The 27,308-nt window shown below is 36.9% G+C and overlaps 1 protein-coding gene and 1 long non-coding RNA gene across 2 annotated transcripts; both read right to left on the bottom strand.

The window, feature by feature from the left end:
* Positions 1–3,932: 3,932 nt before the first annotated feature.
* LOC136244757 (uncharacterized) lies at positions 3,933–12,332 on the bottom strand. Its single transcript, XM_066036316.1, has 2 exons — positions 12,204–12,332; positions 3,933–7,463 (listed from the first exon to the last, which is right to left on the bottom strand). The coding sequence occupies exon 2, from the start codon at positions 7,456–7,458 to the stop codon at positions 4,105–4,107; it is 3,354 nt and encodes a 1,117-aa protein (XP_065892388.1). The 5' UTR covers positions 7,459–7,463; positions 12,204–12,332; the 3' UTR covers positions 3,933–4,104.
* Positions 12,333–15,400: 3,068 nt separating this feature from the next.
* LOC136244549 (uncharacterized) lies at positions 15,401–25,077 on the bottom strand. Its single transcript, XR_010695413.1, has 3 exons — positions 24,735–25,077; positions 15,695–15,829; positions 15,401–15,637 (listed from the first exon to the last, which is right to left on the bottom strand). It is a non-coding gene; the product is annotated as an uncharacterized lncRNA (long non-coding RNA).
* Positions 25,078–27,308: the final 2,231 nt, after the last annotated feature.

Here is a 27,308-nt window from a genome sequence, read left to right as displayed (position 1 = left end):
AGACAAATCCAAGAGTGCCCTACTAGAAATAAGTATACTGCTACTAAAAAATAGAATTATTTATTAGGCCAGATATATACTCTAATTTTCAGTGCATTGCTCTTATTATTAGTATAATATCTTTTAATATTTAGCATATTAATTCAAGAAAAGTGTGCTTGCCCCAGGGAAACGTAAAATCATCTAGTTTCAAGAGTGAAATACTCTTATTTCAAGAGCACCAGTTTTTGCTGCGTATAAGTACATAGCACATTATAAAAGGCCATATAGCTCTATCTATGTTGATGTGCATTTGGAATAGCCAATGATCATCTATACATAATCATAATTGTAGCATTACCACACTGAACGGTTTAGTCATGTCACACAGAATGCACCCACTGCAATACATGTGTTGTGTTACCTGTATAGGTAAAAGAAATTGATGTTGGTCTTCTGAAGTACATCAATCTGAAAGAGCTAACACTAACTGGAAACCTGATCAACCACATCAACCCAGATCATCTTCCCAGACAGTTAGAGGCATTCAGCTATATTTTATATTGGGGACATGCACATGATGATAGAAAAATTTAGAGTGGTATCATGATCATATAGCTAAAGAAAGTTAAGGCACTCTTCATGCAATCCTTCCTCATGTGGTACAGACATACATGGAGTATACAGGAGTATATTATAACACTACAGGTGTTGGAGTGTTGCTACAATAAGTTGAGTGAACTGACTGATCTCTTATCCTCCCCACCACCATCACTGGTTCATCTGGAGCTTAGCCATAATACAGTGCACTGAGTCAGAATCCAGTCACACAAATGGTATTGTGAACAATTTATCTTTGCTGTCTGTGACAGTCATTTTCTATGAGTATGCAATGAGGACATCTGTATTGTTTGTCAGGATTACAAGTGTTATATGATTGTATCATGCAGTTGGTCCACATAACATAACAATAAGTGTAGATAAGTGTTTTTTTTGCAAGTACATTACATAGCCATTAATGTGGTTCCAAAGTGATGTATTTATAACATTCTAATGAAACAATCACTATATTAAGGGTGCAATCAAATAATTCATGCACAGCTTCAAGAGTGTAGACAGAAGAAATTTAGTCAATGACCGCTCTATCAAAGTGAATGATAGGATGACTGCTCTATTAGAGTATTTTGATTGTACTACACTGTACTAAGACAGCTGCCTCAGTTGCCTCAATAATAGTCATACCCATGCACTGAACTCACCAGTTGACCCTTGATGTACTTAATAACACATGACCCACTGGTTTTAAATTCAACTTATTCATTAAATGTGCGTTTCCTTGTTCTCTCCTCTAACCAGTGACCTGGATACCTTGTTAATGTGTTAGTTCATGTCTCCTGTTGCTAATCTACTGGAGGATCTAGGACTCATCATGGAGACACTACTTCCATCGGTGAACTTAAGATACCTACTGTTGATGGGACAGTAAGTAAACACATCACCATGTGTTGGAATGCAGTATAACTGTATAATGGGGGAATGAAACCCAGGGTAACTGTACACGTCATGTATGTAAGATAGTCACATTGGGAATTGTGTATGTACGTATGTAGCTATAGACTTAGATGGTCATAGTGTATATAAACAAGGGACTGTGAATTAGTAATCTTCAAGGTTGCAACAAAGTGTACATGCCAGGCTTGATGAGACTGCAATGAATTATCATTAAGACACCAGTGGATAGTGTTATGATTGTGTCTCCTGCTACAGTGGCTGATAGCAAGATAAATTTCAAATCACAACCACAAGATAGTGCAAGCCATACCTCTGCTATCCAATCTGCCTCACTACCATACCACACTAGAAATGACTGTGATTTCTCACAAGTTCATGTTGTCAGTGATTGAATTGGATTTCAAGAATGGTTACAGGAAGGACTGACTATCAAGGTTGATCTTCAGAAAGCAACTTATGTCAGAGATCAGGTGTCACGACCTGCATCAAGCAAGAAAGACAAGCAAGCAGACAAGGTTGGCAATTAGTGGATAGTATACAGCATGGAACTTGACTAAGTACCTCCATTAATCTCCAAATTACCACCTATCTATATTGCATGTATAACCACTTGTCACCCCAATAATGTATAATCCACAGTTTAGTCAGTTATGTATAGCATAGATTCCAGCTAACCAAATACTACATGGGCTTTTAAATACATTGATATAGATAAAAGCCTATAAGTACTCTTAGAAAAGATTTCTCCCCCCGAGATTGCATACATTTAGGGTTGATGCGTATAGTTGGGAGGAGCATGCAAGGCTCCAACTAAGTTATATTGCTAAGATTTGCAAGTGACCACAATCACCACATACATGTAGTCAATTAAAATGCAAATTTTGTTCTCTGCGTACTGGAGTCTCTTTGTATGCATTGCAGTAAACAACTTCTGGATTGCATAACAATTTTATACTTAATTTCAATTAATTGTTTCATAGCAAAAATCTGGCAAGAAAGGAAAACTCTCTCAGTTGGAGGAACCAGGAGAGGAGTGGAGCTGTAATGATAGAGTAAACACTTGCATTGGTAATGGTCCTGTTCCCCTAGCCAGTTTACTGGATGGGACGAATGAGTTGAATGACTTTAACATCACTGACAGTGATGTTTGTGGATTGTTTCAATCAGACGACAAAAGTACCACCTCAACAGAAGGCAGCGCTAATGAAATACAGTCATAAGCGATTCTAAGGGGGACATGGCCCCCCTGCTGAATAATAACTTCTAAAAAACCTTGGGGAAAAGTTGCAGTATAGGTTGGCATTGTTATTTTTAGCATTTTTTCATGTTTTTGGCATAAATTTTAGGCTGTTTTCAAGCCTTTACATTGCAAAAACCCTGAAATTCTACTTTATACTACAGCCAAACAACAATAGTTATTCTGTTCCCTACTTGGCCCCCCTGTAGATCAAGTCTAGAATCACCACTGTACATTGTATGCTCAGAAAAGTGCAGACAGTTAGTGACTTACACAAAACATAAAGAGTAGGGCTACTATAGTACACACAATACGTGACGTGCTTGTATAGAGATATGTGATTTTTGTGATACTATTATGTATTTACAAGATAAAGAAAACATCATAGGAAAAGCTTATATATAAATACTTACAATATTATTTGGCATTTTAAACACCAACAAGCTACTGAGTTACCTAACTACATCACGTATGTATTAATATAATTTACTGTGCAAATTAGGAAATTTAGTATTGGTGACTAGTTGTGTCAGGCTTCAACTATTAACAAGAACTACTTTCTTTTCCATGTCCTCCAACAAGAAAAAAGATCAACCTCACTGTTAGTAGTATATATATACCTCTCTGTTATGCTAATACATTTTAGGGTAACTGTTAATTGTGTTGAACATATATATTCATTCATCTTTGAACCTTTGCTAGGTTCCAATGATTGCTGTAATTTGCTATGTACCAGAATTTACTTTTCTGCGTGTATTGCAATAATAATGTGATAATATAGTTCTTCACACAGTGTGATGCATTTTAAGTGATTTTACAATAGAGCTGGTTGCTTCTGCTGTTACAAGTTATAAATGTGTGCTAATCAGAAAGTAGCATTGACAGCAAAGCTCTTCCAAAAAGGGGCTCTCCATATATGAAATCTTTGCATGGATTTTACCACTTAGAAAGCAGAGAATGTCTTACAATAACAGGTGTCCCTGTTGATGAAATTCTAGACACAAATACAGTACCCATAATATAGGACTTATAATATTGTACTATTCATTTATGAGAATGATGAATTAACAAAGAAAAGTAGGTCTTATTAATTAGCAGATTTCATGATTCATATCAACTGATATGCATGTAGTAGTTCACCATGTCATAAATTGGTTACATGGCTTCATGCTTTCTGTGATCATGTGCGTCTTAAAAACGTACGTATATTGCATGATAAACAGATGCTGTTTATCACAATATTTACACATATAAATCAAGTATCACAATATGTATATGTACAATGATGCATGTAAAGTAATAATGTGTTTACTAATTACATTAGAGCAAGCTTTGCCCATGTATGCTGTTTCCATGTATTGTGTAAAGTCATACACTTAGTCAGTCTTGTTGGGGATGCAAACAACCCTATGGGTACTCCAGTGTTTCTTCTGGCAGTTTTGATCACAATATTGCACTGAATGACAACGAGAACATCTCCTAAGATCTACAGAACTTCTTTCACAGTAGCTACATTTCTTCACTCTTGGTAGTGGGTTGATGGTAGTTACATTACCAGAAGTTACTTCTCCTTGGTCAAAACAGCCTGGTATTTTGAAGTCTTCTGGCTCATTGCTGTATGTACTGTAGTTTGGGTATAGGGGATAAACCACAGCTCTAGTAAAGTACTGTTCAATTTGAAATTCTCCAAGCAATCTGAAACATTTTCCTTTTGCTTTAATTGATGTTGGCCTAGTACGCTTTGCAAAATATGTAAAAATTTTCTGTAGAAATTGGTTATCTTTGATAGTAGTAGTTATATACGTTGAGTACACTCCCTTGCTTTCAAGAGCTAAATTCCACTGAATGAAAATTTCTTTATATTGTTCCAGTGTTGCAAAGTAGAACAGCAAATCAAGTGCAGGTGTTTTGTTGTGCAAATCAAAGCATTGAGCTTGTACCATCAGAAGACATGAAAACAGTTGGCTACTGCTTGCGTTTTGTAAAGAATTATCACATACAATCTCAAAGACTCTGTCATAATCATTCTCAAAAACTCTATCCTTTTCATTTGTGTGGTAAAATACAGTAGCCATTACCTCCTTAATGTTTATTTCTTTTGGCATAAGTGAGCATACTCGTCCAGTTTTATTCATCACTTTGCTATCCTCTGCAGTAAACTGGTAAGTGCAATATAAATTCATGTCCTCTTCAGTAAGTTGTTTTGTAGGAAAGAACAAAACATTTTCTGCGTTTACTATATAAACCAGCTCTTCTTCATGTATGCAATAACACTTGCGATAAGCTACCATCACAAGTCTTCTGTTTCTTCGATAGAGTTTAATGGATACCTTACCATAGTCCACAGAATAGGGGTATGTAATTTCAATGCTATAATGTGAGATGATGATTTTTATTGTCGTGTTGTTTATCTGCTCAGTTGTGATCGGATGATGTTCTAAAGCAGACATGGCTTGGTCACTTAAGGATAATATAGTCTCAAAGTTGGCGGCATTCCCAGAATGCTGCAGCACAGTACCAAGTACTGTCTGATGCAATAAAATATTATGTTGATGGCTAGTTATCTGATTCATCATGTAGCAATTGTCTGTAACTCCACAGCAGCTCAACTTTTCATGCAATAATATTATAGGGGTATTTGTGCTACCATTGGACAATATAACAGCAACGTTATAGTCTTCTTTGAGATAAGCTTCTAGAACAAAAAATGTAAGTTTTAATTCTTTACTCCCTTCATGTCCCACAATGTCACTAACTACATGCACATTGTCCATGCATTTATAGGACAGAACCTTCCATGCCTTAATCACTTGCGCATCATCTGCAGGTAGTTTATGGATTAAAATTGAAAACCTGGTTTCGTCAACAGTAGATTTGTAGTTTCCTATTTTCACACTGCATTGTCTGATGAAGTCTAAGGCAGAGTTTTTGGTGCACAAAGGACAGCTGGTTTCAGATACTGTTAAATGCAGATGAAGACCATGCAACAATGCATGAGTCTGGATAGACATTAAAAATGCTTTAAGCAACTTTTTGCTCAACAACATGGCGCACAAATGTGCCCAAAAATTGTAACTGCTGTGATCATAATCTTCACTATCTAGTTGTGCAACAAATGACTTCAATACCAACATGACTGTTTCTGTGCAGAGTAGTGACTCAGTTAAAGCCGATCTACTGCCACTTTCCATACAACATGTCATCATGTGTTCAATGGAGTTTGACAATGTGGTGAATACTGCAGATAAATCTTTTGGTGTAATTTGCTTTAGAGATGTAGCAGTGACATGCTTCCAAACAAGTGATTTCATCATCACGCCATAAAAGTATTCAAAGCTGCCATTGAACGGGACTGGTTTAATGGATAGTCTACTGTTGTACTCATTATCATGGCCAAGGCATCTTATCCCACATATCAATGGAAGAAGTTTGCAGTCAAAACCAAACACTGCCTTTAAATATCCCAGTGAAGTAGTTGAAATCAAATAGTGGCGAAATGTGTCAGTAAATAACAGACCAGCTTGTTTTAAAACTGACATAGCGATTAATACCAGGCTAGGAGGAGCTATATAATCAATTAAATTTGAAGCATAAATAGCATCAAATATGCTTGGAAAGGCACAGGAAAAGTTCAAAGATTTCTTAAACAAGGTTTGACAAAATTGTAAAGCATCAGAACAATCAAAAGTGAACCATATACGATGAGGCTTAGACAAGACTTCAGCACTAGACCTTATCCATAATGAAAACTGTTGAAGACAATTGGCAAGCAAAGGATGATGGGCAAACATGTTATCTGGCACCAATAAAGAATATCCAGAAAACCCTAGTCTCTTTAATTCCTTAGGAGAGAACTGAAATGTGTGAAAGAAGCACCTGTATGGATATAAATTATCATGCAAACTATATGAACCATCAGCATTTTCAAAGAAGGTATTATTTGCCATCGAGGCAGATTGCTTAGTAGGTACTTTTGATCTTAATACTTCTTCTGCAAAAACAAAACCATTGCGGCAATAGAAATCAAGATCCTCTTCCATATATTTACGATCAGTGTTAGGTATATTGTTGTACAAGTAGTGGCCAAATAATCGAATTAGGTGGACCTCATTGTTGTGGAGCATAGTTGCAAAGCTGTATTCCATAAACTTAGACCTGGCTGTTCTAATATCTTCTACCGGTCGACCATCACTGTACCAAAGTTGCCACACACAACGAATCTTTGATAGGCTGGTGGGTGTGGTAAACTGAACTAGTGTTCTTAAAGGATTATCTACTTGTTCTGACCACAACTTGATACTCTTTGACCACTGAAGAAGTTGTGATAAAGCATCCATCAATACTTGTTTGTGTTGTGGTAGCAACTCGAGACAATACCAGATAGACCAAAAAGATGCCACCCAATTCATCACACCATCTTTATCTCTGGGCATCTTAGTACACAAGTAGAGGAAGATGATGTTACGAGCCAACACTGCTGCACTGTTATCATTCAATACAAAATGGACACCTTTAAAGTTACGTGAGTGTCTCTGGTCAAAGTTATTCCACAAAGTGTAGAAACATGATCGAATGTCACCACATCCTAGTGACAGGATAGCTGGCTCACTGACGTCTGTTGTGACACTTTGTAGGAAATCTTCTGGTGGAGTGTTTCCATAAGCATAATAATAAAATGAAAGCTTTTGGTCAACAAAACGAGTGGCTGGAAAGTAGCTTGTGTCACTCATATCACCTAATATGAAAAGCACTGTCACTATAATATGTACACCTGCAAACTATACATGACAATACAAAAGTGATAGCTAAGTGAGCTAACAAGCAATGGTCTAAAAAACTGCATTTTGATCTCACACATAAGGTATAGTAACTATAACAACAATTAGTAGGAAACCAAATATTTGAAATTGTTTGGAAGCGTTTTGAGGCACTTTGAACATGAGCTTGTACTCAACCAACACTGCCAAGTTATTATGAAGGTAATTTTCTGATCTGCACACACATACACACACATGGCCAGAAAAAGCCCAAACCATCATGATCCCTAATATACTGTACATGTGCTATCATACTGTATGATCATAATATCAGTTCCTATGCTACTTGAAAGGATCAAACCGCTGGGAAAAAATTTGGAAGGTTTAGTTTTGCTTAACAGTTCGCCCAGATGAAACATGATCCGAGATGACTTGAACTGGTTTAACTACCATCATGTATGCTATACCTACGAGTCCAGCAGTATTAAGTATGGGTGACACCTACAAAAACTCATGAAAACTTCTACAAGCATTTTATTATTTTTCATGGCTAATTGTGCCGGGATGTACTTTAAAAGTTATCAGATGGTCGCATGTGACCGAGGATCTCATACTTTCTTCATTTTGTACACTTTTTTTTAATGATGGTACCATCATAAACCTCTATCCACCTTTATGCCACGCAGCATAGATTGCTTAGTCTCGCATAGCCAGACCAGACGGATCCACAACTCAAAAAAAATATTCAATTTTCAAAACAAAAAAACTATCGCAGTAGTATCCAGAATAATTGGATCGTGATATCTGGTAAGAAAACTGTGAAAAAGATTTCAAAGTTCACAAGCCATACGAGAGTTAGAGACAGCATAGCACACATGATGCGGCATAATACATGTTCAAAATTTCAGATTTCAAAAATGAGGTGAGATTTCAAAGGAGTCAGCCATGTAGGAGTAGCGGTCTGGCTATGCGAAACTACCCTGCAGTACGGCAACAGAGTTTATACTGATGTGAATTGACTCATCATCCACACTTAAACTGTAGCAGATCTATACTACTGGGTGATCCTATGCGGACTTAGTCTCACGTAGCCAGACCTCGAGCCCAAGGGGTCCCTCACACTATGAAATTTCATACAACCACACAGAAATTAATTTTGAAATTTGAAATTTTGGCCTGAAATTTTAATTTTTTTTGCCCAGATCTTTCCATTAGTGCACACCCCACTATTGCACAACTCCATATTCCATGGAACATGATGCTGACAAGTTTTTCTTGAATTCAGTAAAGCTTCATCAGTCGCAGATACTTATAGCCAACTTTTGTAGTGGCAAAACACACATTTTACCTCTAAACTGTTACCCGAACATCTAATACGAAATAGGCGCCTGTAAAAATAATTATCATTTTAACATTTTATTACAGCCACCAGGGCGATTACAGCTGTTTCTTAAGGCTTCAAAGGCCTAGGCCGTAAGATTTAGAGTTACCATGAAACATTGCTGAAGAAACTGCTGCTATGAAAGATTTATCTCGCAAGTTAAAGAAGTAGTCTATAGACTGGTTCTGATAATGTTGGAGACAACTGAAATAGTGTATTTATCACTGCATGCGTGTAACTACATCTTACTGGATCATTCAGGAGTTAATTGTAATATTATCAGGTATTTATAAATTTATTTGAAATTTCTGAAGTTAATTTGAAATTTCAAGCTCAAACCTTGAAATTTTGTATGCGATTTTGACCGTGAGGGACCCCTTGCTCGAGCCAGACCACTTTTTTCTGTTGTGTGGGCGTCGGGGAAAAACTGAGGGTCTAGTACACTTGCACCTGGGTCATTCCATGTCAAATCACCGAGGAATTGTAGGGTCACCTCTCGGATTTTGATGAAACTTGGTGTGTTTGTAGTACCTGTGGTGCTCATCACTCATACCAATTTTTAGCCTCATACACCACATACTTTCTGATTTATGACCACAAATATTTTGAAAAATTGGTCCATCTTGAGTTACAAAATCAACTGTAGCTCACCACTGTGTTAATATTTTAAAATAAAAATTTCATTAATTAAAGACTGTTAATTGATCTTTCAAGTAATCCATAAACTATGGGATATCAATTTAATTAAGGTTCAAAAAGGCTTCATTAAAATCTTTAATTAATCCTCAATATTTCAAAAAGCACTGCTTCAAATTCTTCGAATTTTTTAGTAAACAATAATTGGATTATGGTCTATTGTTGGTAAAATTTTTGTGGTGGGGCCACAATGGGTTCAAGAGATATAATTAAATATGTTGTGGTATGTAGTGGAATTTTGTAGTCTATTTATTGCTATATGGGAGTGTACACTTCTAATAACCACTGCTGATAAGGCCATGCCAACTTTGTCTTACACAATGAAGGTGTCCAAGTACAGTGCAACCTGTATTAGTGACCACCTGTATTGAAAGACCACCTTTAAACTGCAATTTATTTAGTTGTATAGTTTTTAAATGTAGCCAGCTTATATAGCTTGGAAAGGCAGTACAATGACCAGCTAATGACATCATGTCAGTTGTTCGATTGAGCATGCAGCAACATACCTGCTGCTTATTTTGGGTATGGTAGCAATGAAGATTATTCGAGAGAACAGGGCCATCGTTTTCAACTCTCACGTACAATCCCTGGAACGAGAAAACTGTACTCTTTTGTGCCAATTTCAGATACCACAGTGGAAATAAAATTTTACTCATATCCTAATGTTTTCAGGAAAGAGAGAGTCAATTGCTGGATTTGTCACTTGTTGACATGAAGAGAATCAGTGGTTAGCTTGTGTGCTTGAAGTTTGCAGTGACACTAAGGAAGTGAAACTGACGTTTCTGCATCCATGTACACAGTCCATCAAACTCGTTCAAGTATCCAGAGCCCCACTATACCAATGGATGACATTCTAACTTTCATAGACCCAAGGACAAGAAGTGGTTGTGTGTATACTCTGGCAAAAACGAAATGACCTTTGCTACCAAACAGCATCACACTGTAACACCACAGTAACAAACTTGTATCACATGCCTTTGTCAAAACGTGTTTATATATGCATAAATTTAACTTGCAGTTGAATCAAAGAGTCTTGTGTGTCTGCAAACCTAAATCAGCAGAATGGGCTTCAAGGTGTGCAATACTACATGGGATATCTGCTATAATACTGTAAACACTGCTAGCTACCTATCTCATAATCCCATAGAGACCCCATGCTGAAACTTTTGCAACTAATAGGTGAATGTCTGACAAGTATCCACAAAAAAATCATCTAATCAGCACATTTTGGTAGAGCAAACATCAAAGATTAAGAGACATTGCTAATTATCAACTTCATCAAATTAAATATATCAAACAAAAGCTTATTCTTTTGAGCTTTAAAGTGGCACAATTTATTTTAAAAACAACCAAGTTATGATGCTTTGAATGGTCACAAGTACAGCAAAAAATAGAATACTTACTAAGCCATTTCAGGGAAGCCATACAGGCAATGGGTAAAGGGACACATATGACCACTTGGGCTACCCACACACCAAATTTCATCCAATTCTGAGGGGGTCACATGCAAAACTTTGGTGAACTGATACGGAATTACCCATACAGTAAATCCATGTAAACTGCAGCACAAAGGTGGTCTTTCAATGGAGGTGGCCACTAATACAGGTTGCACTGTACTTGGACACCTTCATTGCGTAAGACAAAGTTGGCATGGCCTTATCAGCAGTCGTTATTAGAAGTGTACACTCCCATATAGCAATAATAGACTACAAAATTCCACTACATACCATAACATATTTAATTATATCTCTTGAACCCATTGTGGCCCCACCACAAAACTTTTACCAACAATAGACCATAATCCAATTATTATTTACTAAAAAAAATCGAAGAATTTGAAGCAGCACTTTTTGAAATATTGAGGATTAAAGTTTTTAATGGAGCCTTTTTGAACTTTAATTAAATTGATATCCCATAGTTTATGGATTACTTGAAAGATCAATTAACAGTCTTTAATCACTGAAAGTTTTATTTTAAAATATTAACACAGTGGTGAGCTACAGTTGATTTTGTAACTCAAGATTTTTCATGAAATATTTGTAGTCATGAATCAGAAAGTATGTGGTGTATGAGGCTAAAAATTGGTATGGGTGATGAGCACCACAGGTACCACAAACACACCAAGTTTTGTCAAAATCCGAGAGGTGACCCTACAATTCCTCGGTGATTTGACATGGAACAAGGGGGTGTCACGTAGGTACACGCTGTAGGTAGATCTGCGACCGCGATCAAAGTCTTGACCGGCCGAAATTTCGCTTTGACCTGTGCTTTTTTCGACCTTTGACCGGTGACTTAGCAAGAATATTTCAGCACTTTTCGATTGTGGGTTGGAAGCTTTTACCCTTGACCGTTGAATTGGCACGATTTTGGTGGCCTTGACCTTTGACTTAGACTGCGGTCACAGATCTACCTACAGTGAGTGCCTGTGTGTCACCCCCTTGATGGAATGACCCACCTACATTAAGAATTCTGTGTAATGTTCCACTGCAGTCAGGGTGAATGTTGATTGCTGCTGATTGGCGAAGCCCTAAACTTAGACCTGTTAAAAAAATGCAGCCTGACCTTATACTTTTCCCACCCCCACACAAAAGAAAAGTACAGTAGCTAGTGGTGTGGCTACTCGAGACTAATGCGGACTTACCCTACAAACTGTAAACACGTAAAATCCACTTCGCCTCAAAGCCGCACTGGCCGGAATTGCGGAATCGGGTAGTGATCCTGGTGCCCTCACCCGAGACCAAACCTTTATAATCTGTCAACACACCACCCACACACGATGTTGCTTATCGCGTGCGCATCAGCTGACGTATGCACTGTTTGTAGAGCAGGCTTCCAAACTTTAAGGCACACATGTAGTGTACCTATCCTGATATTTTAATCACAATAATCATCAGAATATATAGTTGCTTCCCTTGAACTAACTTTGTAGATTCAGAACACAACTGACATTCCGAAATCTGCTAGCCGGATCAACTGCTTGCAGAGTTTGATGATCTGCAGATATCCAACTACTATGAAATATTATAAATTGAAATTAGTGTGCAGGGTCACTACCGACCGATTTGACCTCTAAAGAGTTTAACTGATTTCATACAACCTTGTGTTTATACTACCATCAGACACCTGCATGGATCCAACAGCACAGCTCATACAAGTCTGACATGTTCTCAAAGATTTTCATGGCCTGGAACTGCCACTGTGATTGGACAGCTGACAGCCTAATGTTATTGTTGTTTTTAATTAACATATCTATATATACGTATAGCTATAGCTATTACTGATTATTATTATTTGTGGTACACTCACTCCTTTAGTGTGATCTGACTGTGCATGGTCGCATGAGACCGAAGATTAATCTATTGTACTTGTTTCATCAAATTAATAATGATGGTTCTCTCTCTACAGTATAGAGCTTAACATCAGGGCCGCCCACAGGGGGCGGCAACTGGGGCATTTTGCCCCGGGCCCCAGCCTGAAAGGGGCCCCAGGAGGCCCCATGAAGGGCCCCCTGAATACCTGTTTAAAAGATCGATATACTCTAATAGAGCAGTCAGATCTAAATACTCTAATAGAGCAGTCACAGTATTCTTCAGAGGAGCAGTGTAGCAAGCTTATAGATAAGGAGATATGGTTGGTGATGGGTAGTTATTGTCATTGCCAGCAGGTTGTGACCTTTTTTTTTCTTTTTTTTTTAACTCTTTGCCCTGGGCCCCTTAATTTCTCTGGGCGGCCCTGCTTAACATGCATGGTCAGTGACCCAATTATCATGGGACCTCGCATATTATGAGACACACATATTTAATATCAAAAGGAAACCACCATGCAAAAGCTTTGAAACTTGAGATATAGCCATGCAGCTATACAGATACAGTCAATACTACATGCATGCTCTATCTATACTGGTGGTACAATCTTTTTTTAAATCATCATGTTTTATTATAGCAAGTAATGCAAAATATGCAAGACACACACAATCAGCAATCACGGGACACTTGCACTGAGTAGTTATGCATAACTTAGTGAACTGCATGTAGTTTGGGCACATGCAGCGGACAAACTGCTAATAAAACTGACAATTTCATTTAAGCACCCACGCTATATGTAGCCATTGCTATATGAAACTTTTGAAGTCAAAACTGTGCACTTGTAAAGCTTTAAAACCATCAATTTTTTCTTGTATTTTCATGTTATTCAGCTGTTTAATTTGCAAACATAGATTAATCACTTACAGTACAGAATCAATTACATTATACAGGATGCAAAGGTTTGATCAATCAAGTAACCATTTTATGAAAATTTGCAGTTGATCAATCAATTTTTTTTCATTCATGTAGTATATAGTATATATAGTATATGTTGTAGCTATTAACTGCAACATCGTAGACTCCATAGCTATGGTACAAAGAAACTATAGCCTTCAAGGTAAATTTTGGTATAGTGCATGGCCAAGAGATGGCTGCAATTGTATTAATGTCATTTTGATTTTATTTGAGTAGCATTATTTTAAACAACTTTGTTATTTGCACTCATCGCAGCAAACATTAGTTAGTGGCTGTAGAGATACTGATGTGCTATGTACATCAATGCAAGACAATTCTGCTACTAGAAAGTTTACCTTTGAGAGGTCATCATACTATCAGCATGCAGTTTTATTCAAGCAACTATATACAAGTTATTCAGAATCAATGTACATTGATTCTGAATAGCTTGATACACACATTATATAAAGGTAAAACGCCAGATAGATATTAATGATGAACCCAGGTTTTCAATTTTAAGTTTATTTTATAGATTTCGTTCTCAAGCAATGTTGATATGCGTATATGGGAAGGGAGAAGTTGATGATGTCACAGCTCATGCAAGTGGTTGATATACAATTGCAGGAATTAAGTGAAGAATTAGAGCTTATATACACTTTTTTTTTACAGCTTTGGTACAGCAGTAAGTAGCTGGTAAGTAATAAATTTGACCATCAGTAAACTGTGCAGTGAAAGTTAGCCCAGCTAGATGTTATACAGTACAGGGGCTTATCTGCAAGGGATTTTTCAAATTGGTTTCCATGCAGATTTGGTTGTGAGTTATATAGGTGCAGGAGTGGGGGTCTAGCCATTAAACATTAAAATGTTTCAAAATCTATATGTGCCCAAAATCAGTGTTAATGTCACATGTGAAATAATTAGAAATTTACAATTCACTGTGTTGTTAAGACAGTTTGGCACCTGTTAGATTATTTGTATTAATTCAAGGTACTGACTAACAATTGTAACCATCATAAAGCTAATTAATTGCTTTGAATACTTAGCTAATTTTAGTCATAAACATTTAAGTCGTCATGCAAGTGTGACATTAAGACTGATTTTCCAAAAACAGGTCACATATCATTATAGTTCATGATTTCATGAGTGGTACTATATTTTCAATATGCATGTCTGTCCTATACTTTTAATTATATGGCTGGCCAGACATTGTAGTGAGCCAATCTATAATGGAATATAATTAAATTTAAAGAATATATAGTAGCTAAAATTTAATAGTTTTTCATCAATAAATGATAGAATAGTTTTGACTGCTCTATTAGAATACATCTGACTGCTTATAGAGTATCTTGACCTTATAATTTTTTCGAAGTACACTCTTGCTCTTCTTAATACTGTATAGCTATACTGCCCTGTGCTGCCAAACTGTGATAGTCTGGTGTACATGTTGGTAAGCCTATACAAGTTAAAATTTCAAAGAGGGTTTCCAGAACCCCATGAGGAACCCCCCCCAAATATGCCCCTGCAGCATAGCATCTTAAAGTATTAAGCCATAGACAGTGCATTTCTGCATACATTCAGATTAGTGCACATGTAAATGCTGATATTGTGAACATGACATTCTTGTGCACAAATAGTTTTATGTGGTGAAACAACTACATTAATTTAGTAGTTATATAATATGTTGTGCAGTATATCTATAAAAATGAGCTGATTTGGTTAAACAACACAACTCAGTACAAGGTGTAACACTATCTCCTCATATCCATCAGCAGATAAAGGATCATTTAAGTATAGTGGATTTTCAAATATCTGCCTCCTATACAGAAGCAAATCACAGATACCATGCATGCACAGAAATATTTATATTACATACTTGGACTTGGCTCCAGCAGTTTCAGTGTGCTAAAGTTTCATGTTTGGCCGTCAATTGCTCTGCACTTTGTAGACACACATAACTAGTATGGCACCATCTACTGCTCCTGGCCTGCTACTGAGCTGATTACGATTCCTGTTGAAAATAAGCAGACATGCATACCGTACATGTAGCTATGCCAACTACAAAATTATAATGTATGTATGCATATAGTCATATGTACTGCTGCATGCCATGGCTACCTAATTTAACACTATAGAGGCTGGCTCTAGTAGCATACAGGTACGTAGTTACAAGAGGAAATAGCAGATCTGTGTTACATATTAATGTATTACTAGAAAATTAAAGGCTTTGATTTATGAAATACAGTCCTACTATGTTATCATTGGTTGAATGCAACTCAGTATAACATTCTTTCCATACACATAAACACAATAGATATATTCATACCATTTAAGACTTTTTGATCGCACAGCATACAGTTGCCAACAGTACTTATAAAAAAGAAATTGATGTGCGTTGATGTGTTTACACAAAGAAATTGTATTGAGATACTATTGGTTTTGCAATGTTTCCCAATAAAATCATGTGAGCACAAACACACATAGTCACTGTCACTACTAAAGCATCTTCCACTATTCTGGCAAGGACTGAAACTGCAAACATTAATGGCATTAACACTCATATTGAGTTCGGTAGTGATATCCATATTACATACAAAGTCTTGAATACAATTCTTTCCCTGCAATACAATCACAGGTAAAGCCATCAATAAGGTCTATACAAGTTCCATTGTTTTCACATGGATCAACTAAACAATCATCAGTATTAAAACTGCAATTATTGCCAGTGAATCCTGAGCCACAATCACATATAAAGCCATTAACAAGATCAGTGCATTCGTACCATTATTTTTACATGGATTAGTTGCACAGTCATCAATGTTTATACTGCAGTTCTTCCCACTGAATCCTATGTTGCAATCGCACATATATAGTCATCTAAGAGATTTGTACAATTGCCATGCAACATTTGTACATGGATCAGGGTCAGTCATCAATATTAGTGTTGATGAAGTTTTAGTTATAGTTGTAACTAGTTTCATCAATAATTTTAGTTTTAGTTATAGTAATCTTTCTTAATTCTCTATAGTTATTGATTTAGTTATGGTTATATTGTCTTTGTTGTTTTGGTTTTAGTTATAGTAATCTTTCTTAATTCTCTATAGTTATTGATTTAGTTATGGTTATATTGTCTTTGTTGTTTTGGTTTTAGTTATAGTAATCTTAATTCTCTATAGTTATTGATTTAGTTATGGTTATATTGTCTTTGTTGTTTTGGTTTTAGTTATAGTAATCTTTCTTAATTCTCTATAGTTGTTGATTTAGTTATGGTTATATTGTCTTTGTTGTTTTGGTTTTAGTTATAGTAATCTTTCTTAATTCTCTATAGTTATTGATTTAGTTATGGTTATATTGTCTTTGTTGTTTTGGTTTTAGTTATAGTAATCTTTCTTAATTCTCTATAGTTATTGATTTAGTTATGGTTATATTGTCTTTGTTGTTTTGGTTTTAGTTATAGTAATCTTTCTTAATTCTCTATAGTTGTTGATTTAGTTATGGTTATATTGTCTTTGTTGTTTTGGTTTTAGTTATAGTAATCTTTCTTAATTCTCTATAGTTGTTGATTTAGTTATGGTTATATTGTCTTTGTTGTTTTAGTTTTAGTTATAGTAAACTTTCTTAATTCTCTATAGTTATTGATTTAGTTATGGTTATATTGTCTTTGTTGTTTTGGTTTTAGTTATAGTAATCTTTCTTAATTCTCTATAGTTATTGATTTAGTTATGGTTATTTACTCTTTGTCATTTTGGTTTTAGTTATAGTTACAGTTACAGTTAAAAACATGAAAACCTTTTAGTTACAGTTTTAGTTATGTACATCAAAATCTTTTAGTTCTATAGTTCTAGTTAAAAACTTGAAAACCTTTTAGTTTTAGACACAGTTTTAGTTATGTATCTGAAAACCTTTTAGTTATAGTTTTAGTTGTGCATAAGAAAACCTTGTTTAGCTTTAATAGTAAGCACCAAGTGACTATATTTTATGTGAATGAAACTCTTGTTATAATTTCAGTACCATTTTTCCAGCTTAGTAATACAAAATCTTTGTATTACAAGACCCGTCAATTTTTTATAATATAGATTTGATTTTAGTTATAGTTTCAGTGATTACAGTTTTAGTTATAGTTTTAGTTAACTTAAATATATTCACCTTACTAAAAGTGCTTTTAGTTTTAGTTACAGTTAACTGAAACAACACTAATCAATATCAAGACTACATACAGGTCCTCCCAGTGTAAGTCGTAACACAACTGCATGTATATCCATCAAAAATATCAATGCAGGATCTATCATTTTCACAAGGATGGTTTACACAGCCGGTCGTCAACATTTATGCTACAATTCATGCCAGTGAAGCCATTGTTGCATTCACATGCATAATCGTTTACAAGATCGATGCAGTTCCATTCACTATCACTATCACATGGGTTAGGAACACAATCATCAACATTAAGACTGCAGGTAACTCTAGTAAACCCCGCAATACAGTTGCATGTAAAATTTCAGACTAAACCCAATATTGTTGCATGGATTAGGATCGCATCATCAATGTTATTGCTACAGCTTACAGCCAGTGAATCCCGCTAAGTAATCACAATTGTAGCCAGCTATACAAGAATAATGCAGATGCCACCATTTTCACAAGGGTTAAAATTAATAGCACAGTCATTGACGTTCACATTGCAGCCTCTACCAGTATATCTACCTTGACGGATACACTCTGAGCTACTAGATCTTCACAAGCTCCATTGTTAAAGCAAGGATTAGGATCACATTCATCAATATTAGTTTAACATCTAATTCCAGTAAATCCTTCAGGACAATCGCACATATTTTCACTTAGCATGGGTATACACGCCCCATTGTTAAAACATTTACACTCAACCATCTCATATGGCAGTCTTGTTCCAGTAAAGCCTTCACCACAGAGACATGTACACATAGGAATTATTAGATGGCACACTTATACAAGTATAAACAAACCTTCCAAGCAAAAATCCTCCACAACTGAACAGTTTTTAGATGTATACCCAATTGCATACATAATCATGATTATTATAGAGCTACAAGTCCATTATTTAAACATGGATTGGGGTCACACTGATCTATGATCACTTCACAGTTCCTGCCAGTGGTACCACCAACACAAATACACCAGTATAAGAGGCAAACCCATCTATACATGTAGCCTCATTGTAGCATGGATCAGATGAGCAGTCATCATATCTTGTACTGCAGTTTCTTCCAGTAAAACCTTGCCGGTACAAACAAATATAATTGAGAAACGGATCCTGGTATTCACCTTGATTCTTACATGGATTAGGGTCACATTCATTGACCTCATCATCACACAGTCTACCTGCATATCCTGCAGTGCACTGACAAGTGAAGTTGTTAACCTGATCCGTGCATGTTGCATTAATTGTTGAGACATGTCACATATCCACAGTCATCAATACTGACTTCACAAAACCTACCATCATACCCCAAACTACATTCACATATATGAGCATGTAAGTTCCATTGCTGCAATCAACATCATCACAATTATTTATGCCATCCATTATCCATATTGCACATTTCTCCAATCCAGGGACTGGTGCAGTTACAAGTAAGCTTAAAGCCATCAATGCAAGTTCCATAGTTTTCACAAGGATTAGGGTCCCAATCATCTATGTTAGTGGAGCAGTTAACAGTAAAACCATCAAAGCAGGTACAACTGTAAGAATCAAACAAAAGTTACGGGTTTTTGCAATTGAATTCGGCAACTTTGCAATTGAGTTGGTCGGTTTTGCAGTTAAATTCGTCGGTAACAGCTGGAGAAAACACTAAAACATGGTGTAGCAGCTGTTACAAGGACTTGTTCAAGTACAGTAGTAAACAAGGCAATAATTCTTCTACAGCGTATCCAGAAACATTCCAAGCTCTACTACGCCATTCGCTATGAATGTGGTCACTCGCGAGCAAGCTAATTAACTTGTCTCAGACAGCTATCAGTTTCGCGTACTACCAGCTCCAATTACCTTCTAGTGTCTCAAGTGTAACTCTCCATGGCGTAAATAATTCATCTCTTGATGAACGGTTGGTTTCTTGGATGAGCCGTTTCATTTATGACTTTTTTAAAAATTATATTATATTGTGTACTGTGCAGGAATCATGTAATGCACAGGTGTAATTATAAAAGTGTCCAAATAATTACAAAACTCAGTGTATGTGGGAGCGTTAACAATGTTCTGGGGTAGATTATTCCATAGTTTAATCACTGAAGGAAAGAAGGAAAATTTAAAACTGTCCACTCTAGTATTTAGTTGATTAAAATAGCCACTTCGTAAAAAGGAGGGAACGGGAGTTAAACAATCATCTGGAATATCAGCTAAACGATGAATGATTTTATACAGCATTTGTAATTTCAATTTTTTCCTTCTGCTCTGCAGGGTGGGTAGATTAAGATCAGTTAACATTGTGGAAACACTGGAGAATCTAGAAAAGTCTTTATAGCACATTCTTGTGGCAGATCTCTGTACAGCTTCTAATTGATTAATGTTAACACATGTGTGTGGATCCCAGACTGAGGAAGCATACTCCATAATAGGGCGAACCATTGCTTTATACATATTACATTTAATTGTGGGAGGGCATTGATAAAGATTACGATGTAGGAATGCATTAATTCTGGTGGCTTTACTAGCAGCTTGTTTTGTGTGTTCATTCCAGTTAAGATGTTGATCAATGACTATACCTAGATATATAGCATGAGTGACTTCTCGGATTGTAGAGTTGTCAATGTGGTAAGTAAATGGTATGATGTTTATCTTGTTTGTTATTCGTAGGAATTCACATTTAATTGGATTAAAGGTCATAAGCCACTTGTGTGCCCACTGTGTTAAGGAGTCTAGATCACATTGTAGTTGATGGCAGTCCTCTACGGAGTAGATATTTGAGTGTAAAGTATAACATCATCAGCATAAAGTCGAACTTTACTTAAGACATGTAAAGGAAGGTCATTGATGTAAATCAAAAATAATAATGGAGCCAGAACAGTTCCTTGTGGTACACCAGATAGCACGTTACAGGAGTCACTTTGTTTATTATCTAACACTACTTGTGATCTATCAGAAAGGAAATTCTTAATCCAAAACAAAAGAGGTCCTTTAATACCATAAAATTGCCTGTGGAAGAGACGGGAGTGGGGGACCTTGTCAAAGACTTTACAGAAGTCAAGCAGCAACACATCACACTGTCCTCGTTGGTTTAAGCATTGTGCAAAATCATGTACTGTTGTAATTAGTTGTGTCTCACAACTCCTATGCTGCCGGAAGCCATGTTGTTCATCTCTTAAAGCTTGATGATGATTCAAGTGTTCAAACATGCCAGAGTAGATAACGTGTTCCATGATTTTTGAACATATACATGTTAGTGATACAGGGCGGTAGTTGGCAGGGTCCTTCTTATTGCCTTTCTTATATACTGGAACTATCAGAGCAGATTTCCATATGTCAGGTATGGCTCCTTGGTTCAGTGACGCTTGAAAAATTATAGAAAGGGCAGGGGGAATTTCATTTGCTACCTCTTTGAGAAAGTAAGATGGAAGATTGTCTGGGCCTGCAGCTTTGTGGGGCTTTTAAGTTGTGAAGCAATTGAGATACCCCATCAGAGTGTATGTGAATCGGTGGAATTTCAGGGAGAGGGTTACCTTCTAATACTGGCACATTAGTAGTGTCTTCTTGTGTAAAAACCGATGAGAAATATTCAGCCAGAACATTTGCTTTAGACAAAGAGTCGGTGTAAGTTGTTCCTTGGTGCTAATACCAGTGCGATCTTGTTTTCTATTTTAAATAAAAGACCAAAGTTTCTTTGTAACATTATTATTTTCATCAATAAAACTTGTTACATAATTATTAAATGCTGAATGACATTCCCGCTGAGAAAGTCTTTTGAGGTCTTGATAATTAGCCCAGTCACTTGGACTGTTGGTTAAACGAGCACATTTGTATGCTCGTTGCTTCTTGCGAGTTAGTTGTTTGATTTGTCTGGTTATCCAAGGTTGCTTTTGTTTGGTTGTGCTCCACTCAGATTTAAACATTGTGTACAGATATCAGAAAACTTATTCCATAAGATGTTAATCGGAGTAGTGGGTGGGTAAGTGATGACAAAATCTTCGCAAAGTGACTGAATGGATTGTCTAATATAATTGAAATCAGCTTTGGACCATAAGTAAATACGTCTCCTAGCGGGGGGGGCATAGTTGAGCTAATATCATGGACTTCGTAAGTACAACTTCATGGTCACTGATACCACCAATGCTTTCGCAAGATTCAACCAAGGAAGGTCTGTTTGTGACAAAGATGTCTAATGTGTTGGATCTCCTGGTTGGAAAGTCTACAATTTGACTGAGACCATTATTGTTAAGGAATTCAAGGAATGTGTTGTTAATAGTAAGGGAATACTGGTGACCCTTAACACAGTTGTCTTCCCAGTTGATATCCGGGAGGTTAATATCTCCAGATACCCACATTGCTGAGTTAGGATGATTACTCTTGATAGCTTCTAAGTGGTTACACAACTGGTTGAGGTATTTATCGCTGCTAGATGGGGGACGGTAGGCTGAACATACTATTAAGTTACTATTGTTTAAGAGTTTAACCTGACAAGCAACTAATTCACAATGATTGTTTTCAATTTCTAAACTACATGAAATTAGGGGTTCATGACAGGCGACAAAAAACCACCATAGCCATCACTATGGTCTCTACGATACACTGAGTAACCTGCTGGAAAAACTTCACTTGATAATAAGTCAGGTTTGAGCCACGATTCTGTGCCAAAGATAATGTCTGGGTTATATGTATCAAGCAAGTTAAAAAAGGATTCCTTCTTAGCTAATAAAGATTGACAATTAACAGTTAGGGATGTTAAAATAGGAGAATCATTTGCAAGGGGTAGGTCAGCAAGGGGGTGATTATCAGTGCGGGGAACACTTAGCGTGGTGATCTCCGCACTATCTTCCCGTTTTTTTATTGTGTAAGCATTCTCAACCTTGTTCATATCAGCTAGTTGCTGACGCAAAGCTTTGTTCTTCTTCTGCTCTAACGGGGTATAATCTGGAGTGATGAAAACATTTCGTACAGGTGATGGATTGTTGCTTGATCGAAGCTTGAGTTTATTTTTAAGAATCATGACTTTATCTTGAGTAGAGTTGAGTGCAACTTTTAAAAGCCTGGGTTTGTCAGATCGTTTACCTAGTCGAATGGCATTTTGAATAGACACAGTGACCCCCAAGTATGTTTGGAACAAAGACTTGCATTTTCCAATATCACCTTCTTTTCTACTAGGACCCTCGATGGCACTGGATTCTGCAATGTTTGTATGATTACATTAAATTGCCTTTTCTCTTTCTCTTTTTGTTCCGCGGTGATAGAGGCAGCAATGTTAGCAACAGATTCTTCTATGATAGAAGGTGTTGGACTAGGGGCGGTGGACATTTGGATGGTTTTATGATCGTTAAACAGGGTAGTTATTGCTTTCTCATGTTTCTCCAGTTGTGACTCAACATTTTTCACAAATTCGCAAAGATTAGATTCGGATTTTGGACATGGACTTTTCTAGAATGGATACCTTAGAGTCGAAAAATGATTGACTGTCATAACATCTTAAAGCAACCGGAACCATTTGTATACAGGACGAACAGAAAAACACCATATTAGATGATAGGTTGGCTATAGCCTAGTCTCGCGTAGTCAGACCCACTCTTCGCGCGGCGCTTATCGATTGATAATTATAAGCGCTTAGCTGCGAGAGGGTCTGGTATAGTTCGAATAGCAAAGTTGTTCTGACACCCTGAGCTTTTTCAGGGTGATAATGAAACTCCTGGTTAACTTTCATCACGCCACATAATATTGCCATATTGCGGATTAGTGGCTTACTGTCAGTAGAGAAAGGAATTTGCTAACAACCCACAATATGACGTGGCGTGATGAAAGTTAACCAGGTGTTTCATTATCACCCTGAAAAAGCTCAGGGTGTCAGAACAACTTTGCTATTCGAACTATACCAGACCCTCTCGCAGCTAGGCGCTTATAATTATCAATCGATAAGCGCCGCGCGAAGAGTGGGTCTGGCTACGCGAGACTAGGCTATAGCATTACATTGATCATTAAGGTAAATGAGGGTAATTCCGGACACTCTTTAGTAAAATCGCTCTAACACTGCACTCACAACGAGTTAAGACAAATTCTAGGAATCGTTTTAAAGCCTATCTTATGGTGCATCTGCAGTACAAATTTCGTTTCGATACAATCAACTGCTGAGGAGTTATGAGCCGAAATTTAACAGCGTGTAAAAATGCAACATGCGGCTAATTCCGGACACTTCGAATAACAAGCAAGTAGCGTCTTGCACAGGTTATACCAATCCTCTTTGAAGTATGGAGACTAAAGTACCACTCATCTGCAGCTTATAAATCAAGTAGAAAGTTCATAACCTTTGGGAGAAAGCAGCAGTGCGTATTTTTAAAAGTTTATGTAATTCGCGAATATTTTCTTTGTATTTCAACCGAGCAACTGCTGAAAAATCGACTGCCACTCCGCCTGTGCTGCATGGATTCTTATGATTTTTAGTATGCAATTAGCCGAGAGTATGACCTTCATATAAATCTTTGAAAATCGAAAATATGAGGTTGGGCTGTCTGGTTAGATAAACATTTTCAAAGTTTTTGAACAAAACTACTCGTGATTTTGCTACAAATACGTGTCAAACTTCAAGGTAGAATAACGGATTCGCTTCAATTTTGGTTTGTAGATAGGCCATAGGACACTGCATTAGCACACCAAATTATAGGCCCAGGGATTCTACCATTGTTGAGAACGATCTAAGTGTCCGGAATTAGCCGCCGTCCGGAATTACCCGCACTTATATAATTACCTTACTTATCATAGTACAACTTGCGTGCTGTCGTCCCTCACACCATAAACACTCGAAGACATCAGCTGTAGCAGACTCAGAGCAAATTACGCACTCGTCTGCTCTTGTTTTCTTCTCCTTATTGGCTGGAGAGCTTGCCGGCTGGACGTTTGGTATTCCTTACTTCACTCGCCATTTCAAATAGCGAGCACCCTGATTGAACAAAAGCAAGAACAAACAATTGTACATCTGTAACTTCTCACTAGCCTGAGCGGGTACCGTTTTACACCACGGTACCATAGATAATATATACCTTACTATATATTATCTATGACGGTACCAAGCCCAAGGTTCTCTCGGTTAGGTTTGGCGCGCGTCTGTTGCGCGAGTGAAACCAGACAATCCAGCTCGGTTTCTAGTCGTGCCCTGTCCGTTTGGTAGATGTTGGTAGCTTAGATGACGAATTGTAATGCAAACGCGACGAATTCAACTGCAAATTAGAAGGAATTCAATTGCAAAACTCAGTGACGAATTCAATTGCAAGCGGGACGGATTCAAACGGGACCGGCGAATTCAATCGCAAAGACGACGAATTCAATTGCAAAAACCTGTAGTACAATTCCCATTTGTGCATAGCATTGTCTCACAATGATTAAATTTTACTAGATCAAGTTCACAGTGTCTATACCAGTCAGGGGTGGTGGAGCAGGCCAAAGAGTGAGGGGGCCAGGCCAGCTGTGAGTTGAAGACCAAAAAAAAAAAAAAAGAAGGTCACAGCCTGCTAACAATAGCTGCTCTCCACCAATTATATCTTCTTATTTATAACTACACATACGTAGCTAAGTAATTTGCTACACTGCTTCTCTGAATACTGTGACTGCTCTATTAGAGTATTCAGATCCTGCATGACTGTTCTATTAGAGTATCTCGATCTTTTCTTGCAAGCAGTGTCCCAAAAAAGGGAGAGGGGGGGGGGGGGGGGGGGGGGGGGCATGGCCCCCTTGTCCCCACCGCCTATGATACCAGCTAATGGAGGATTAAGGCATAAGCACGTGTAATATCTCCATACATGTTCCATTGTTCATTGTGATCACAGAATCCAACAAAAGATTTACAAAAAATGATCCAATAAATCCAACAGAACATACACATGTAACAGTGCTGTCTGGTGTGCGGCCCATGGAGTATGCTGGACAGCCATCATAGTAGAATTTTGTACATATTTATTACTACAATAAATATGATCCTCTTGCAGTGTGTATGTAGTACTGTATATTAGGGATCATAGAGGTTGTTGCACCAGCATTCTCACAAAAACAATATTGACCAGAAACCTCACCATGCCTTTGCAGTATTGGTGAGGTATAATTTAGCTTAAAAGTGTCTTCAGTCTGACCCAAAATGCTTCTAATAAACTATTATATATATTTTTTTTAAATCACTTGGTGGAATTTCTGCTGACTGAATGATTAAGTTACTTGCTTACTTACAAATTCCATCAGACAAGCATAATTTGTGACCTGATCTTGGAAAACCTACCTTTTTGGCACATGGGTCAATTTTCTGTTTTATAGCTTAAATGAGATACTGGGTACTCATCTATCTTGTGTTAAAATTTCAGCTTAATATCTTTAAGCATTTCTGAGATATGGCTGATTTTCTGTCCTGTACATTACAAACTAACTTTTATGGTAATGTATTGAGTTCTGTGGGTGATTAAGGGTGACAAATGGTGACAAATCACTTTGTTTACTAATAATTTCATTTTTACCATCTAAAATACTTTAAAAGACATTTCTGATAGTTTAATGAAGTATTCTTGGTACTTTTCTGCAATTAAATGCCTTGTATCATTGTCTAAGACTAAGTTTTAGCCATTCCAGCACCTGAACAAATCACCCAATTTGTAAGTTACTTGTTGTCCCATGCATGTGAAATTACTACATGGTCTGATATAATCATCCATATCTCCTAGGAAAAAGAAGCTATGGGTGTGAAACGTCACAGCAAGAAGGTGTAATAGTTGCTTTATCCAAATGTGCAAAAAAATTAATTTAAAAATTATTGTTGAAATTTTCATTTGAGTTTTCCCAAAAAGTTAGCTTGTGCCCAAAAGGTAGGTTTTCCAAGATCCGGTCACAAATAATGGCTACATGTTTGATTTTTTTCACTACTAGACGTCGCTTCAGTCCGACAGGTGACATGACTATTGGCATACCACAGTACTATGTACACAGCATGGATTAACCTTTGTCCTCCTTGTGTCCCATTTGACAGCACGAGGTGTCAATTTGTGGTCACACATTAGGTAGGCTTCCCTGTGGCTAGCTATCACAGTTATTGTCTGTATTTTCCATAGCGACTGGATTGATTGTAGAGATGCTTCTTGTATTGTTCTTTGTTTGAAACACTGCTGAATATGAAGCATAACAGTCTCTCTTCAACAATTCTCATGTATGAGGCATGTGTTCAGACCCAAAATTAATTTTATGATATGTCTATTCTTTCTTTTGATGCAGTATGTGTGGTGTCATAATTACAAGTACATGCAGTAAAAATTAGAAATTTAAACTTGAATAAGGATCATAGAAATAA

Source organism: Dysidea avara, chromosome 14 (genome assembly GCF_963678975.1).
Source record: "Dysidea avara chromosome 14, odDysAvar1.4, whole genome shotgun sequence".
NCBI classification, from domain to species: domain Eukaryota; kingdom Metazoa; phylum Porifera; class Demospongiae; order Dictyoceratida; family Dysideidae; genus Dysidea; species Dysidea avara.
Note: the sequence above shows the minus strand (reverse complement) of the source record. Positions and strands in the feature narration are given on the sequence as shown.